Below are 17,923 nucleotides of genomic sequence, written 5' to 3'. Positions count from 1 at the left end.
TTTCCTCTGTGGCTCAGAGAGTATGACTTGCACAAGGTTTCTCAGTGGGTTTCCATGGCCAAGTGGAGATTTGAACTCAGATTTCCAGAGTCCTAGTTGGGCACCCAAACCTCACTAGCTCATTTTCTTCTACAGTGTGTAATACAGTATGTAATATTTATATATTACATGAGCAACATACCAGTAGCTTTTTTTCAATGTCAGGAGCAACTTGAGAAACTGCAAGTTGCTTCTGGTGTGAGAAAATTGGCCGTCTGCAAGGACATTGCCCAGGGACGCCCAGATGTTTTGATGTTTTCTCATCCTTGTCACCCAGTAGCTTGAAGTATGCTTATCTTGACTATATGTCATCTCTTAAATAATACAAGGCACTTATTCTGAAGAACAAAGAAATTTATTATACCTTTAGAAAGAAAACATAAAAAATCTTGATCAATTGATGTTTTGTTGTCGTTTATGGCACATCTATTGTTTCCTTTAATCATATTTCCAAGTTATGCTGAGGAGGAAGGAAAAGAAGATTGTGAGCCAATAATTAGCATAACTGTATATTTTACACTAGATTTTCACATGAAGAAAATGCATTATTGAAACATTATTGAATGATTTGTGCAATCCTAGCTAGTGCAGTAACATGTTGCAGAAATGTAAATGCCTCCCACATTTTGCTGCTCGACTATTGACTGATGATGCCAAACTTCATATCGGGCTTTTCATATGACCATTTTCTATATTTACTCTGACCTTGTTCTATTCTGTACACAAAAAGAGGCATTTTATCATCTTTTAACCTGTCCTTTTTTTAAAAAATGAAATAAAACAATTGTAATAACATAAGACACCATTCCAACCTCAGTTTTCACAGGTGTCACACAGTTTTATCTGATTGTTCTGTACTGTTTCCTTTAGATTCCTATATAGAGAATGGCGTCCTTAATGAGCAAGCCTATATAGCAAGCACTCCACTTCTACCAGTCTTCTAAACTCCTATTAGGTCCCATCTACACTGCCATATAAAATCCAGATTATCTCCTTTGAACTGGATTATATGGCAGTGTAGACATACAAATAATCAAGGTTATAATTAACTCCCTTTACAGATCTTGTCTCAAAGCCCAGGGGAAGAGTAGAAATTGGAGAGGTCATAGAGTAAAGCAAGGACCACAGACGCTATGGAGAAAGCATAAACACTGAATCGTAAAGTTGAAAGAGACCACAAGGGCCATCCAGACCAACCCCCTGCCATTCAGGAATACACAATCAATGTGGGAGGAGATGCAAACGTTCACCAGTTCATATAATGACTATAGCATGCATTTCCCCCTAAACACAGATTTTAAATGATCTCAGACTTCTAGCTTTATGTTATTATAATGGCATAGTTGCATTTCAGATTATTTGACCATAGCTGGGACACAGAATACATGTTTTGCATGAATAGTATTCTGGGTTCAGTCCTTGGGCTATTTCTAAAACAATTGGATAGCAGGTGTTATGAAACAACTTGTAGAACCTTCCTTCCCAAATAGTTGTTGCCAATCAGAACAGACAATGCTGGATAAGAGAGGCATCAACACTGTAGAATTAATGAAGGTTTATACCACTTTAGCTGCCATGGCTCTATGCTATGGAATCGTGGGAGTTGTAGTTTTACAAGGGCTTTATCATTCTCTGCCAAAGAGCTCATGCCTCACCAAACTAGAAATCCCAAATTCCATAGCTTTAAACAATGGCAGTTAAAGGAACATCAAGTTGCATTAATACCACAGTGTAGATACACCCATAGACATTGTCCTGGTTTAAGGTGATATTCAATCAGAAGTAGTTGGACACTGGAATACACTCTAAGCCAGGGGTTCTCAAACTTTTTAAACAGAGGGCCCTCAAACTGTTGGAGGGCCAGATTATAATTTGAAAAAAAACACACGAATAAATTCCTATGCACACTGCACATATTTTATTTGTAGTGCAGAAACCACTTAAAAACAATACAATAATTAAAATTAAGAACAATTTTAGCAAATATAAACGTATTAGTATTTCAATGGGAAGTGCGGGCCTGCTTTTGGCTAATGAGATAAGATTGTCGTTGCTGTTGTTGTGCGCTTTCAAGTCATTTCAGACTTAGGTTGACCCTGAACAAGGGCTGGGTAAATGACCTTGGAGGGTCGTATCTGGCCCTCGGGCCTTAGTTTGAGGACTCCTGCTCTAAGCTTTAGTCTGAACTATCCAAGGTGCTCAATATCATCCTCCCAAAATGCTTAGGATCTTTCATAATTCTTCTTTCCAAATTTAGATTCAAACCTAAATTGGCTGCTATACCTTTATTTTAAATAATAGAGCAGACATTTTGTGTGTATCCATTTTTGACCTCTTGTTTTTGCAAAAAACATGTCTCCAAGTGCATATGTCTCCAAGTGCTATTTTAGCCAGGTAAAAAAACTTCAGAAAACAACGTACAACTCACAAAGATTTCCTTTAGGTGTATGGTATATAGAGAATGTTCCCCCTCTTTTGTCTTTTCAGTCATGGCCCTGTACGTATAAGTTATTATTGAAACAAGAAAATAAGACTAGGTTGCTGTGAGTTTTTCAGGCTGTATGGCCATGTTCCAAAAGCATTCTCTCCTGATGTTTCACCCACATCTATGGCAGGCATTCTCAGAGGTTGTGAGGTCTGTTGGAAAATAGGCAAGTGAAGTTTATCCATCTGTGGAATGTCCAGGGTGGGAGAAAGAACTCTTATCTTTTGGAGGCAATAGCTCCATTGACAAGAGGCTTTGAAGCTGCAAGGCCATTCAATGCTAATCAAGGTGGTCAACTGCAACATTCACACTCACCTCAAACAGACAAGAGTTCCCACCCTGGACATTCTACAGATATATAAACTTCACTTGCCTAGTTTCCAACAGACCTCACAACCTATGAGGATGCCTGCCATAGATGTAGGCAAAATGTCAGGAGAGGATGCTTTTGGAACATAGAGCCTGGAAAACTCACAGCAACCCAGTGATTCTGGCTATGAAAGCCTTCAACAACACATAAAACAACACTAGTTGGGCCACTAGTCTGTTTGTCAGATTCCACCAACTTTCACAGCACTTTAAGAAATGATTGAATATTTCAATGTTTCTGCCATACCTTGGTGTGTGGCTTTGGCACACGGAGGACACTTTCTTAGATAAGGAGTTACAACTATGATCAGAACAACCAGGCCTCCAATGCTGGCCGCCAGCACGCCAATGATAGTTCCGATGGACTCTTCTATACCAAACAACCCTATGGGGAAATTCACAGTCATCAGAAACCTACCACACTTGATACAGAGTACATCAATGAGAAACAATAAAACTTTCAAAGCATCACAGCAGACGGTGTTGAGAAACAAATATTAATATCTTGGGAGGCATCTACACTATAACATTAATACAATTTGCCATAACTTTAACTGCCAGGCTCAATGTAATAGTAGTAGTAGTAGTAGTAGTAGTAGTAGTAGTAGTAGTACAAGGTCTTTAGACATTTCTGCCAAAGAATGCTGGTAGTGGAGCCTCAGAAAAAAACAACAGACACAGAGAGTGTCATCTGGCACTATCCCTGTGGGTTTTTTAGTCGCAGGGGAAAGCCCTCTGCTTACTCGGGGATTTAACACCTTGTGCAGTTTGGTTGTTTCAATAGGAAAATCTGTGAGTAGAATCACCTTTATGTGTGTGAATAGAGGATTCCCTGCCCTCTTCTCCCAACTGGAATTGCCACACATACACTTAATAAAGTGTCTCAAGACACAACAGGAAGGAGGAATCTCTGAAAAGAAGAATGTTCCATGAATGGCTCCAACAAGAGGCAGATTTTGGGCCCAGTAGTGTCTGTGTAAAGTTGAACTATTATGAGGCCTCTTCTACACTGCCATATAAAATCCAGATTTTCTGCTTTGAACTGGATTCTCTGGCAGTGTAGATTCATGTTTGAACTGGATTATCTGGAAGTTCAAAGCAGATAATGTGGATTATCTGATTTGATAATATGGATTATATGGCAGTGTAGCAGGGGCCTGTGGCTGCACTGCCATTTTTTTATTGTCTCAGAAGTGACTTGAGAAACTGCAAGTCGCTTCTGGTGTGAGAGAATCAGCCATCTGCCGAGATGTTGCCCAGGGGACACCCGGATGTGTTACCATCCGGTGGGAAGTTTCTCTCATGTCCCTGTATGGGAAGCTGGAGCTGACAGATGGGAACTCACCCATCTTGTGCAACTGCCAACCTTTAAGTCAGCAGTTCAGCCGGCACAAGGGTTTAATGTATTGCCCCACCGTGGCCCCAGCACTGCCATATAATCTGGGATAAACAGATAATCGGAGATCTACACTGGGATAGAGGGCAGTGTAGATCCAGTCTAACTGGGACATTTTAAAAGTAGCTGAAAAGTGGAATTATGGAGTATTGATTGGGACCATTGTTACCAAACTGGGACAGTTTGATAGTAAGTGCATTGATTTAGGATTGCAGCCTTTATTTGGTTTTGTAGGTAATTTTAATTATTTTATAAAGATAATTATCAAGGCTATATTAACTGCCATAACATAATTTAAATAAATACATTGCAATCTAAAAGTATAATTTCAAGGTACATAAAATGTTTTCTAAAAAAATTATATTGTTTTGGGTTTACATTTAATTGTTAACTTTAACAGAAATGGAAATAGAGAACCCAATTCCTGCTTAAGTGCTTTACTGTATTAGGGAAGAGGAAACTTTGTCTGAGGTGTGTTTGCATTGGTAACCGCAAGATGGCACCAAAGCTTAAAATAGCAGCATTGCACTGGTTTTTACTCCAGACTTCTTTCAGGACCCTTCCACACAGCCATATAACCCAGAATATCAAGGTAGAAAATCTCACAATATCTGCTGTGAACTGGGTTATCTGAGTCCACACTGCTCTATATTCCAGTTCAAAGCAGATAATGTGGGATTATATTCAGCTGTGTGGAAGGGGCCTCAGCTACACATGTCCAACATGAGACCCACGGGCCAAGTTTGGCCCGCCATGTCATTTTATGTGGCCTGCTAAACTTTCAATGTCAAGGCAATTTAGCTACATTTACGTCTTACAATTACAAAAGGCCCTTTGAAGGCAACCAAATGATGTGGCCCTCAGTGAAAATGTGTTTGACACCCCTGTTTTAGGCCTTTAGGCAGGAGTGTGAGTCTGTATTAGGAAAGAAGAAAGAAGAGAGTACAGTAGTGTTCATAATCATTATTGCATCCACAGTAGTAAATACTTTAATGCTAGACATATTTACCTGGGAATCAGTCACACTGTGCCAATGGGAATTTTCAATAAATATACATAGGACACAAATTAGAGTCGGTTAATACTTATCTTTGAGCTAGACTATTTTGAGATCAAGAAGTATTATGTTAATACATCTCTTAGAAAAATGATGGGCATACCACACACAGGTCATTAGTAGATTATTAGTATTTTGTTACTCATTGAAAAGTGGAGTTAAAGAAAATACAATGAAATAGACAATCCTAGTTTTGATACTCATTAAACATCAAAACCAAAATTGTCCATGTCACTGTATTTCAGTTTCTACATATAGGTGTGAAAGCTGGACAGTGAAGAAAACTGATAGGAAGAATCAATTCTTTGGAAAGGTGTAGTTGGAGGCGAGTTTTTTGGCTCCCATAGATTATATTGATAGGCATCAAATTGCTGCTTGGTTGTAAGCTGCCTTGAGTGACCTTCAGGTTCAAGAAAGGCGGGATAGAAATATCGCAAATAAAAAAAATATAAATAAATAAATACACCAAAAAAACATTCAGAAAAATTTGTAAAAGATGTTCTATCAATGGTATATAACCCTGGTAAAACTTTCAAAATGCTATAAAGACCTTAATGCAAAATGTTGGAAGTGTGATAAAGAAAGGCATGTTCCACCACATGTGGTGGAACTGCGAGAAAGCTAGTAAATATTGGAAAGAAATACATAGAGCGACCCAAGAGATCCTTCAAATTGAATTCCAATTTAAACCAGAGTACTTCTTATTGGGAATTATAGATTTTAATTTGGACAGAAGTAAGGATACCTTATTTAACTATATAATATCCAAGGCTAGGGTGTTGGAGGAAAATTCTGAGAGTGCCTTGAACCGCGAGAAGATCCAACCAATCCATACTTCAGGAAATAAAACCCGACTGATCATTGGAGGGAAGGATATTAGAGGCAAAAGATGAAGTACTTTGGCCACATCATGAGAAGATGGGAAAGCTTGGAGAAGACAATGATGCTGAGGAAAATGGAAGGAAAAAAGAAGAGGGGATAACCAAGGGCAAGATGGATGGATGGTATCCTTGAAGGGACTGGCTTGACTCTGAAGGAGCTGGGGGTGGTGACGGCCGACAGGGAGCTCTGGCGTGGGCTGGTCCATGAAGTCACAAAGAGTCGGAAGTGACTGAACGAATAAACAACAACAACAAAGAATAGTCTTTGCCTGACATTGGAGAGGAAAAGAAACCCCAAATTTAAGAGAATGGTTAATTAAGATTCTGGAAGTTAGAAGCATCGACAGCTTGACACAACTTAGATATAAACAAAATAAATCAGCAACAGACTGGAGTTTACTAATGAAGTTTATGGAACAAGAAAAAAATGGAAATACTGATATAAACAAAATTGTGGAGAAGAAGAGGATAAAATATATAAGAAAGAAGAAGAGAAGACAGATCCCAGAAATGAGAAGATGGGAAGTCAATCAGCCCCTCTCCCCTGCCCCCATTTCCTTCTCTTTCCCTACCTGGTTACCCCTTTTATGTTAATTGAAAATCTTTCAGTAAAGAGATTTAAAAAAGCAAAAAAACAAAAAACAATAGTCTGATAGCTAATCAAGCCTCAACTCTCCCTAGAAGCCAAGACTAAACTGGGACTGTTGCAGTTGGGTAGGTCCTGAATCTACCAGACAGTTGAGAGCTGGATGATTTGGCGGTCAGTCACTCATAGGGTCATTATATGTTGAAGTTGTCAGCTGTAGAGCAAGTCGTCTTCCCTCTTCCCTCCTTTTTTCCCTTCAGAAACTGATGTAGAAAAGAAGCAAGCAAAATATTACCCATTGCTCTCTGGATTCTGAGCTTTGTGCCATCACCAGTCACTTCTTCTCCATTGGAAAGAATCACCTGGCAGAAATAAGTCCCATGATCACTGGTGGTGACATTTATGATAGTCAAGGTTGCATCACCTTGAGATAAATCCCCTGTCATGAAGATCCGTGTGCTGTTTGCCACAACAGTGACATTGTTCTCCATGAGGTCCCTCTGCCCTTTCTCATCCTGCTTGTACCACTTCACGGTTAGGTTTCTTAATGATGGATCATGAGAACCATGGAAGTGGCATCCAAGGGCCACCGTTTCACCCACTTTGGCTTTTTCTCTGCTGGGGCTCTGAGACACAAATATATTCCATGGTTCAGGTGTCATTTTCTTTGTATGAAACACAACATTGTGGGTGGTGGATGACAAAATACTTGAGACCGCTGTGTTTTCCTGTGTTGCATTTCCAATACCAGCATAAACCCCTGGAAAGGAAGAAGATGGATGAATATTAATGAGGTTTATGGAAAATAACTCCTGAGCAAATTGTGAGATTTTGCAAGTGACAGAATTGATGCTAGAACGTTCATGGATCTTCTAAATCTGAACTTCTCACCTATCTAATGTGTTAGTTTCTTTCCAAATGTCTCAAGACTTGCCACCATATCTGTGTCCACTGGCTACAATTGTTTCTGGAAACGTGTGAGAGACTGACAGTCAAAGGCTTGGACTGCCATATAAAATTCAGATTATCGGCTTTGAACTGGATAATATGGTAGTGTAGACTCATATACTGTGTCGATTTCTGGGCACCACAATTGAAGGAAGATGTTGACAAGCTGGAATGTGTCTAGAGGAGGGTGACTAAAATGATCAAGGCTCTAGAGAAGAAGCCCAATGAAGAGCGGCTTAAAGTGCTGGGCATGTTTAGCCTGAAGAAGAGAAGACTGAGAGGAGACATGATAGCCGTGTATAAATATGTGAGAGGAAGCCTTAGGGAGAAGGGAGCAAGCTTGTTTTCTGCTGACCTGGAGACTAGGATGCGGAGCAATGGCTTCAAACTACAAGAAAGGAGAGTCCAACTGAACATTAGGAAGAACTTCCTAACTGTAAGAGCTGTTCAGCAGTGGAACTCTCTACCCGAAGTATGGTGAAAGCTCCTTCATTGGAGGCTTTTAAACAGAGGCTGGATGGCCATTTGTTGGGGGTGCTTTGAATGCAATTTTCCTGTTTCTTGGCAGGGAGTTGGGCTGGATGACCCATGAGGTCTCTTCCAATTCTGTGATTCTATATAATCCAGTTCAAAGTAGATAATATGGCAGTGTAGAAGGGGTGTTTGGTACATGAAACAACCCAAGGAATAACACTTCAAGTTGCACTGCTCAAAGTTACACATATTTGTGTGGTCTATCAGCCACAATCATGTGGTTTGGAGGTTCAGTGGGCATTCTAGTATCAGAATGTGTCAGAGAAAGTGGGAAATGAAGTGGTGGGTAATTGGGTGACTTTCAGAGAGAAAAGTAATTTCAATTAATTCATATTGTAATAAACTTTGAGCCTTCAGCACAGCTGGTTCAATTATAAGTCAAAGGAAGGTGGACACTTGATGCAGAATATTCTGCATGCCATGACAGAGCAGGAAATAGTTAATGAGTTTGATATTATTGCATTTTCACCAAAAGGTGCTTGTAGGATTTCCTGCCTAATGTGCCAAAGTAACTCGGTTGGCCTTTAGTACTAAGCATCTGCAAATAGGGATGGGGTGCAAGGGAATTTGCTTTTCTGCCTTAAGCAGCTAAATATTTGGATCAGCTCTGGATTTCAGGGCAGAGAAGAAAGAAGCTTAGCTTTGGATATTTTGCATTGGGAGAGACTTGTGCTAGGTGTGGTTCTTTCTCAGTCTGCAAGAATGAATGCAGTTTGAACACACTGAATGCTATGGAATAATGAGAGTTGTAGTTTTGCAAGGCTTTTAGCCATCTCTTCATAAAGGTACTCGTGCCTCATCAAACGACAACTCCTGTGATTCCATAGCATTGAGCCATGGAAGTTAAAATTTTGTCAAACTGAATTAATTCTACAGTGTAGATGCACCCCTAGAGCAGTGTTTCTCAAACTTCCTAATGCCGCGTCCCTTTAATACAGTTCCTCATGTTGTATTGACCCCGAACTATAAAATTATTTTCATTGTTACTTCATAACTGTAATTTTGCTACTGTTATGAATCATAATGTAAATATCTGATATGCAGGGTGCATTTTCATTTGCTGGACCAAATTTGGCACAAATACCTGATACACCCAAATTTGAACACTGGTGGGGTTGGGGGGGGGGGGTTGATTTTGTCATTTGGGAGTTCTAGTTGCTGGGATTTATAGTTAGCCTACAATCAAAGAGCATTCTGAACTCCATCAACAATGATATTGGACCAAACTAGACATGCAGAACTCCCATGACCAACAGAAAGTACTGGAAGGGTTTGGTTTGGAGTTGTACTTCACCTACATCCAGAGAGCACTGTTGACTCAAACAATGACAGATCTGGACCAAACTTGGCACGAATACTGAATGTGCCCCAGTGTCAACACTGGTGGAGTTTGTGGAAAACAGACCTTGACATTTGGGAGTTGCAGTTGCTGGGATTTATAATTCACCTACAATCAAAGAGTATTCTGAATCCCTGCCAAAGGGCTGCCTAAGACCATCAGAAATATGTGTTTTCTGATGGTCTTTGGTGAACCCTCTGAAACCCCCTCACAACCCCCCAGGGGTCCTGACCTCCAGGTTGGGAAATGCTGCCCGAGAGGCTGGGAGCAGTCAAGGAGAATTCCATCCCAAGAGCTCCCATCAAATATGGCCATCAAGATAGTAGGACCGAGGCCCCGTCTACTGCCATATAATTCAGATTATCAAATCAGATAATCCACATTATCTTTTTTTGAATTGAATTAAATGAGTCTACACTGCCATATAATCCACTTCAAAGGAGATAATCTGGATTTTATATGGTAGTGTAGAAGTGGCCTAAGAGAAGTCCCTCTTCTCTTAAAGCTCAGGCAGATAGGATCCTTCAAAGAACCTTCACCTGAGCTGTTCAAGGCTGTATAGGTCATAACTAGCACTTTGAATTGTGCCCAGAAATAGAATGGCAGCTAGTGAAGCTGTTGTAACATTCAATCAGCACAAAGGTGGGTGTGATAATTCCATGCTAGGAAAAGGAGCTTCTAAAGTACATATATAGAAAGTCCTTGAGGTTGTTCTCCACAGAGGATGAAATGAAAACCAAAGGATATGCAACACAAGAGATCCAGAATCAGATTTGGAAGTTTCAAATAATATGAAAACAGGTGTGTATGGAGATCACATCTGATTGGAGCAGCAGCACTGGGAATTTTGCTTGAAATGAAATTAAAACTCTATTCCTTATCATTTTCCTGATTTACCGTGAATGTCATCTTCTCTGAGGTCATCAACCTTGCAAAAGGTGGTGAGGGGGGAAAATATAGTCAAGATAATTGCAGGCGGGTGAATTTCAAGAAAGAATGGGAGAGAAGCATTTTTCAAGTAGAAAGGATATTTTGTCTAGACACTCCGCTCTGTTCCTTTTTAAGTATTTCCCCTTCACAAAGGATGAGAAATAAAGGACTTCGGGCAGAGTGAAATTGTCAAACGGAAAGGCACACACAAACTATCTGGGAATGCTATCAGAGACCTTCACAGTTTCACTAATGAGGCCTTTGATATTATTTTTCAAAAGTTTTGATAACTATGCAGGCACCATAAGTGATGATGCCTGTATGTTCAAGACATGCTTAAAGCAAAGACGTTTGAAAGGGACACTGCCTCACCCAGAGCATGAATCTAATTGGTAAAACAATGTAAATCCAGACAACAGCTAAGCTTTCCTGTTTTGGGGGGCCAACTTAGCTAGAAATGAATAGCTAGATATTGATATTATTTATTTATTTATTTATTTATTTATTTACTTCACTTGTATACCACTTTTCTCCCCCCAGTGGGGGACTTTAAATGGTTTCCAACATAATTCAATGCCTCACATACAGAAACCTAACATAATAATAACATACAATTATCAATTAAGTCATAAAACACAACATTATTTAACATTAAAACATGGAATTAAAAGCATATCAATCCAAACATTAAAATCACACCATCCAACAATCGTAGTTCAGGCCGTTCCAGATATCTTATCTAATGCACGTAATCCCTGATCATTCCTTGTACTGCTTACTGCTCAAAGGCTTGGTCCCATAGCCGGGTTTTTACTTTTCTTCTGAAGGCCAGGAGGGAGGGCGCTGATCTAATTTTGTTGGGGAAAGAGTTCAATAGCCGAGGAGCCACCACTGAGAAGGCCCTGAGGCATAATTGGTAGTATAAGCATTGGTAGACTCAAAGCATATAATCTGGGAGCAGATCCTGGGATATAGGGCAATGTAGATCCAGTCTGTCTCAAAAGGGTTACAAGTTCCCTGTGCATATTGATCCAGATTAACAACCTCATCAAACTTGCCACCAAAATTAACACACACCATGGCATGCCCCATCGGGGGGCATGGGGAACCCATTCCCCCATGCCCCACATCACTCAGCTTCCCCTCACTTCACCCCATGGAGGAAGCATCTGCCACCTGGCTCTGACCCCCTCCCCCCATTTACTCCTCTTGAACACAGGGAGCCTCCCACGTTGCCGCCATGGTGGCATGCACCAGTTCCTCGATAGTTTTACAATGGAGTCCCACCAGAAGCCAGTGGGTTCTGCTGTAAAACTATCGAAAAACCAGCACATGCCACCAAAAACTATCCCATATGATAAGGTTGTAACACTGCTGTGACTTTGAATTCAGTATTTTTTCCACTGAAGAGAATATAGACAGGACAAATGTAGCTGGAAAATGGGGACACAGCAGCGAGTCCCAACAAAACAAACAAAATGTTTGCATATTTGTATATCTTAAATTTTGTTAAAAGTGGTCATACTTTTAATTGTAAGCCGCTTTGAGTATCCTTCAGGAGAGATAAAGCAGGGTATAAATAAACACAATAAAAACAACAACAACAAATCCAGACAATTGTTTTCTTATCCTCTTTGCTGCAACTTTTTTTCATTCTCACCCTCCAATTGTTTTGTTTTTTTTACTCCAAGATTTATTGGCTGAAATAAACAAGCAAACAAAATCTCAAAGGGAACATGTTGTCTGTTATTGGAATTCATGCTGGCTATTTTGGCCATCCCCCAATGATGTGTACCGTGTAGTAAGCTGCAATGTTTACATGCCAGATGCTTTCAAGATGGATGGCGAGTTCTTTTATCCTTGTCTCCTTTTTTCTCCTTTGAAAAATAGAATTGTAGTTTTAAGTATTATCTATCTTTAAAAATTGCTTGTGCCTCTTGTTGTTTTTTAAAAAATAAAATTTATTTTAATAAAAACATAGAGTTATAGCATCATTTAGCTCTATGGCTCAGCACACCATGCCTCTAGTTGATAAAACCCCTTCTAATAAGGATTAAAGAAATATCAACAAACAGCCCCACCTCATAATAATGATTACGATCACTGGCAATAGCTAGCAAAATAAAGAACCTATACTGGGAGAGTGCAGAGGGTTTCTTTTAAACCAGATGGGAAGCATGGGGATAATTTTTTCAACTGAATATCTGCAGTACAAAGAACAGAGTAACAGTGACTGCACTGCTCCTGTAGATAACTAGCCTCTGGAAGAAGGGCACAGCACATAGGATCTTCTCAAGGCTAGGAAAAAAAATTCAGTAATGGTAGGTACATCTATACTGTAGAATTAATGCAGTTTTACACCTCTTTCACTGCTGGGAGTTGTAATTTGGTGAGGCACTAGCACTTTTTTGGCAGAAAATGCTAAAGACCTTGCAGCTTCCACAAATCCATGGCAGTTAAAGTGATGTCAAATGGCATTAATTCTACACCCAGAATCTTCCTGGACTCAGAATTCTTTTATTTCAAGTATATATCTTTTGACTGTGTTTGGATGCTGAGATTCCACTGAAAACTGTTAGGATTTGAAAAAGAACGGCATGGTATGGTGGGTTAACCGGAGAGAGATGTATCAGCAGCCAATTGGCTGAGTGTGCCACGGACCGGGGTTCTGATTGGCTGCTGCCTCTGGCTAGCTGCTGACGCCAATGGTTCTAATTGTCATTCTGCCATTGTTCTTGTTGGAGTTCAGCCTATGATTGGGTTTCAGGATCAGGGTGCTTTGGATGTGGGGAATGATGTTAATGAGGTTCAAGATGGCAATGGTTTGGGCAGTGATATTGATGCAGAGAATGACCAGGAGATCCCTGTAGTTTCCCACGAGAATGTCCCTGAGGGGTGTGGGGACACACCTGCAGAGCGAATAGATAACATGCCGAGAGAGCAAATAGATAACGAGCCAATAGACAGACGAGAAGAGTTCAGTCAAAACAGGAGGGCTGTGCAAAGGCTTAGGCGATCTGTCAGGCTTTGGCAGAAAACAATAACAAAGCCTCAACTAAAGATAAACCAATTTCTGACCGCTAGTGACCTAGCTAACGAGGGGATAAAAGTCTTAAGTTTGGGATGTGTAGTCAGATGAAGCATTGTTTAGAATCATGCCAAGTTTGCTTCCTTGTTTTATGGAAACCTTGCTTTGAAATTTCATGCTAAGACATTTCTTGTTCATGGTTTTGGATTCCTTTATTTCATGATTGCTTACCCAAGCCTTGGATCAATGTATTCCTGATTTTTTGGATTGTATTGGAGATGTGTGGACTTTGCTTTTATGGATGCTGCTGAACTCTACCTTGGATCAATTTGTTCCTGCTTATCTTCTTACCTAATTGGATTTACCTATTTCTTCAAAGTGCTTTTTTACTGTGCTGCTTTTTACTTATCTTCAATAAAAGGATTGTTTTTCCTATTCAACATGTGGTGTTTAAAGTCAGAGGGTTATTCCTGTTCTGGAGTGCAACAGTTCTCATTTTGGACAGTGAAGAGAAAGTGCTGCTGCCAACTATCTTAAGGACTGATCATTTTATGGCATGAGGCATATTTCAAAGACTATTTAAAAAGAGTATTTTATTCCTCTGTTCCCTGCCTGAATTCAAAGAGACCGATGTATATTGTTACCATGTTTGAACCTTTGAACATGGTAAAGATACTGTTACTTGTTACTTGTTTCTTGAGCCTGAGTTACATTTTATTATACAGCAGGATATACTTTGGTTTAAATACTGTGGTAAAGCTTCTGCTTATTCATATTTACCAACCCTCACAGAATCAGCTCTACAGACTTGAAGTTTGGCTCCCTCTTAGAGAATAAAACACATTTCTTAAATTGCAGACAATCTGACTCATACATCAAATAGAATACTAAGAGGATGAGTACACGACCTATTCATTTCTCCATAGTTCTGTGATAAAGGGCTGCACATCCATGTATTGCAGGTGTATCGAGCCACTCTGTGTGTGGAGAAAGAATGATCAGCTCAGAATACCTTCTCATGTGCAGAAACTCTACTGAAGACATCCTTAAGGAAGTGAACAGAAGCTCTTCTCATGCAGAGATGCATAGCTTAGCTGCAGTCACAAAATCGATGGGGGTGAGGCTACAACCTTGTATGACACCACAGCTTCCTCATGCAATGTGCAGCATGAATCAGCTTTATGGCAGTCAAATGCTGCATGGAGTTGATCCAGAGTAATGTGGGGCAAGGTTGGATCAGTACCGGAGAGCAGATCACTGTGGATTCAAACTCAAACTCTGTTTAAATGGTGATTGAGATACATGAATAAGGAACCAATTACTGTTTCACTCTGTGTAATTACTCCTACATATATATTATACCATTTCAAGGACCACATGTGTCTAAGTAAATCTATTTCAACACTGTGACCTTTTTAAAGACACGTGTGTACAAAATCCTTTGCTGTGAGACAGATAATTGACATGCAGCCATTTCTGGTAGCCAGTAAAACAGGTGCAGTCACAAGAGAGATGTTTGGAACAATGTGAAAGGGAAGAATAAAGGCTTAGTAAAACAACAGGTATTTTTCTCTCTTTGCCAAATATATCCTTTGAACAGTTGTTATTTGCTTAAAACGGCTGCCTCTCCTTATGTAATTGTTATCCTAATGATGCGCTTTTCATAAATGCATTGCTGTGTGTGTGTGTGTGTGTGTGTTTTTTTTTAAGGTGCTCCTTCTCACCCTACACAAGGTACGTAGTAGCCAAGGGGGCTAGCCATGTTATTCTCTGAAAAGCTGCTTTCTGAGATACAAATCAGTCAGAATAAATGAAAAAATATGACCATTGTTTCTCTTTTCCTGAAACCAAAATGAGGTGTCTGAAATGTTCACCTCACCCGACCTGGCTTTAAAATTTCAGAGCTTATGAAACCACCATACCACCATAAACACATTTGATCTTGTCTAATTTGGGGAGCTATGAAATTTTAGCCTGGTTAGTATTTTCACGGGAAACCCAACAGGAAACATCAGGGTTCTCCATGTAGACTTGGAAAGAATCCTTTCTTAAAACCTAGACAGCTGCTATCAGATCCAGCAGATAGTATAGGGTTAGAAGGTACCTTGGCTCCTTCTATACTACCATATAACTCAGGTTATCAAAGCACATAATTCACATTATCTGCTTTGAACTGGATTATATGAGTTTACACTGCCAGAACATCCAGTTCAAAGCAGAGAATCTGGATTTTATATGGCAGTGTAGAAGGGGCCTTTGAGTCCCTATATCAGGATAAAGGTGAGATAAAATAAAAGTAAACAATATTATAATGGTGATGATGATGATGATGATGATGATGATGATGATGATGGAAAGGTCCACAAGTCTGACTCAGTAGGAGGCAGATTCTTGTGTTCTCTGATAGATACAAAGTGTCCTGTGTCTTGTTATTATTATACAGAAAAAAGAATGTCAGTACAACAGATGTAGTGTTTCTGGCAAGCTGATCCACTCAATAATATATTTCAGAAAAACAGTATCCTGTTCCTTTACATCTGGTCAGTCTTTGGTTGAATATTTAGGCAGTATCTGTTGCGCTTAAGCATAATTTAGTCTGGTCCAATGCAAGAGACACAATAACTTTGCACAAAACCAGGAGGAAAAAACAGAAAAAAATACTCTTGTCAGCAGAGTCAGAACATAAACTTGCAGTGTTGCATACAAAGTAAATAGTGCAACAAACTTACATAGTCCTTGTAAGAAATACAAAACGCAAAGAACTTAGCTTCTTCATCCCTGCTTTGGACTGGGTTATCTGAGTCCACACTGCCATATATCCCAGTTCAAAGCAGATAATGTGGGATTTTATTCAGCTGTGTGGAAGGCACCAGAGAAGATAAATTCAGTTGCCCCCGGGCTGAGAACAGCGGTATAGAAGTAAAGTAAGTAAGTAAATAAATAAATCCCTCTTCACATGACAGCGCAAAATGGTTGAGCAAAACACTGTGAGCAAAAGACTTCTCAGAGCAAATGCTTTTGAGCATAGAGCTGAACTGTATTCTAAGCCACATATAGTTATAACCCACCGGGTGTGGCTCAAACCTACTTGCTGAACTAGATTAGCGGCTGCACATGATGATTAACACTATAAGGTTTTCTTTAACATACATATAAACATAGTGCTGATCCTTTTGCAAGTCACCATAATGGTATCAACATATAATATCTTAGGCCCTTTCCACACAGCCCTATAACCCATAATATCAAGGCAGAGAATCCCACAATATCTGCTTTGAGCTGAGTTATCTGAGTCCACATTGCCAAATAATGTGCAGATAATCAAAGCAGATAATGTGGGATTTTATTCAACTGTGTGGAAGGAGCCTTAATATGCCCTTCTTAATCAATATACTTTTGTGACAAATGATGACACATAGGTTTGTGGTTTATCTATATATTGCTGGCAGGTTGCAGTGAAGAGCAGAGAGAATTGCAAAAAAAAAAAAAAACCCACAAATATAGTCTCTTGTTTATAAGCAGGGGCCCTTCCACACAGACATATAACCCAGAATATCAAGGCAAAAAATCCCACAATATCTGCTTTGGACTGGGTTATCTGAGTCCACACTGCCATATATCCCAGCTCAAAGCAGATAATGTGGGATTTTATTCAGCTGTGTGGAAGGCACCATAGAAGATAAATTCAGTGAGAATTTTTAAAATGGCACAAAAGCATAGTCTGTCTTGAGAATATTATTTTGTGGAAAGCTGCCTTTTATACATACGCATACACACTTGTTAAAACCATATTCAGAAATTATAGAATCTAGACATGTGAGATGAAGAAATAAATAATCTGTCTGATGTAATGACTGAACAGAAGCTAGGTTTATATGCCTTAAAAATAGCCTGCAGAATAATTTAGGTAGTGCCCATAATAATGCTCTATCTGTGCAGCCAAATTTATCCATTCCTGGTGCTTATTTACTTTTCCAGCAAGCAAGTGTACATAGTATTATATCTTTTTCAGGCATAAGCAACAACCAGGAAACAAAACACTAGAATTGATGACATTTTCTCAAAATGAAGGAAAATAGTATTCATTACTCTGGTTACTTACCTGACCAGACAGAGATCAAAAGAGAGGACACCTGCCAGCCGTAGAATTGCAAAGTGTGATGCTTCATATCTGATTACTGTTATGTCTCCTCTTCCCTTTTGCTCCAAACACATGGGCAAACAACAGAGAGGTAGATGCCTCTGTGTTTGTGTTGTAACAGAAAAGGAACTCGCATGCTGCCCAGTAAATGTCACATTTACTAAGATTATCACAGCATCACAGTTCACTG

General features: G+C 39.6%; 1 protein-coding gene across 1 annotated transcript; it reads right to left on the bottom strand.

Annotated features, from left to right (window-relative positions):
- Nucleotides 1–341: 341 nt before the first annotated feature.
- On the bottom strand, nt 342–17,836 carry LOC132772063 (uncharacterized). Its single transcript, XM_060770771.2, has 4 exons — nt 17,695–17,836; nt 7,109–7,573; nt 3,141–3,278; nt 342–499 (listed from the first exon to the last, which is right to left on the bottom strand). Exons 1-4 carry the CDS (start codon nt 17,759–17,761, stop codon nt 495–497), a joined length of 675 nt encoding a protein of 224 aa, XP_060626754.2. The 5' UTR covers nt 17,762–17,836; the 3' UTR covers nt 342–494.
- Between the last annotated feature and the right edge of the window lie 87 nt (nt 17,837–17,923).

The sequence above is a fragment of the Anolis sagrei genome, chromosome 3 (genome assembly GCF_037176765.1).
Source record: "Anolis sagrei isolate rAnoSag1 chromosome 3, rAnoSag1.mat, whole genome shotgun sequence".
Classification (NCBI taxonomy): Eukaryota; Metazoa; Chordata; class Lepidosauria; order Squamata; family Dactyloidae; genus Anolis; species Anolis sagrei.
The sequence above is the reverse complement of the archived record's forward strand: the minus strand, read 5'-3'. Positions and strand labels throughout refer to the sequence as shown.

Bases quoted from the DNA above. Each gene is read 5' to 3' on its own strand.
- LOC132772063 (XM_060770771.2), bottom strand. From the start codon at position 17,761: ATGAAGCATCACACTTTGCAATTCTACGGCTGGCAGGTGTCCTCTCTT. The intron at 7,574-17,694 runs GTAAGTAACCAG...CTTCCTTTCCAG, and splicing joins TTTGATCTCTGTCTGGTCAG to GGGTTTATGCTGGTATTGGA. The intron at 3,279-7,108 runs GTAATATTTTGC...ATTTCCCCATAG, and splicing joins CAGAATCCAGAGAGCAATGG to GGTTGTTTGGTATAGAAGAG.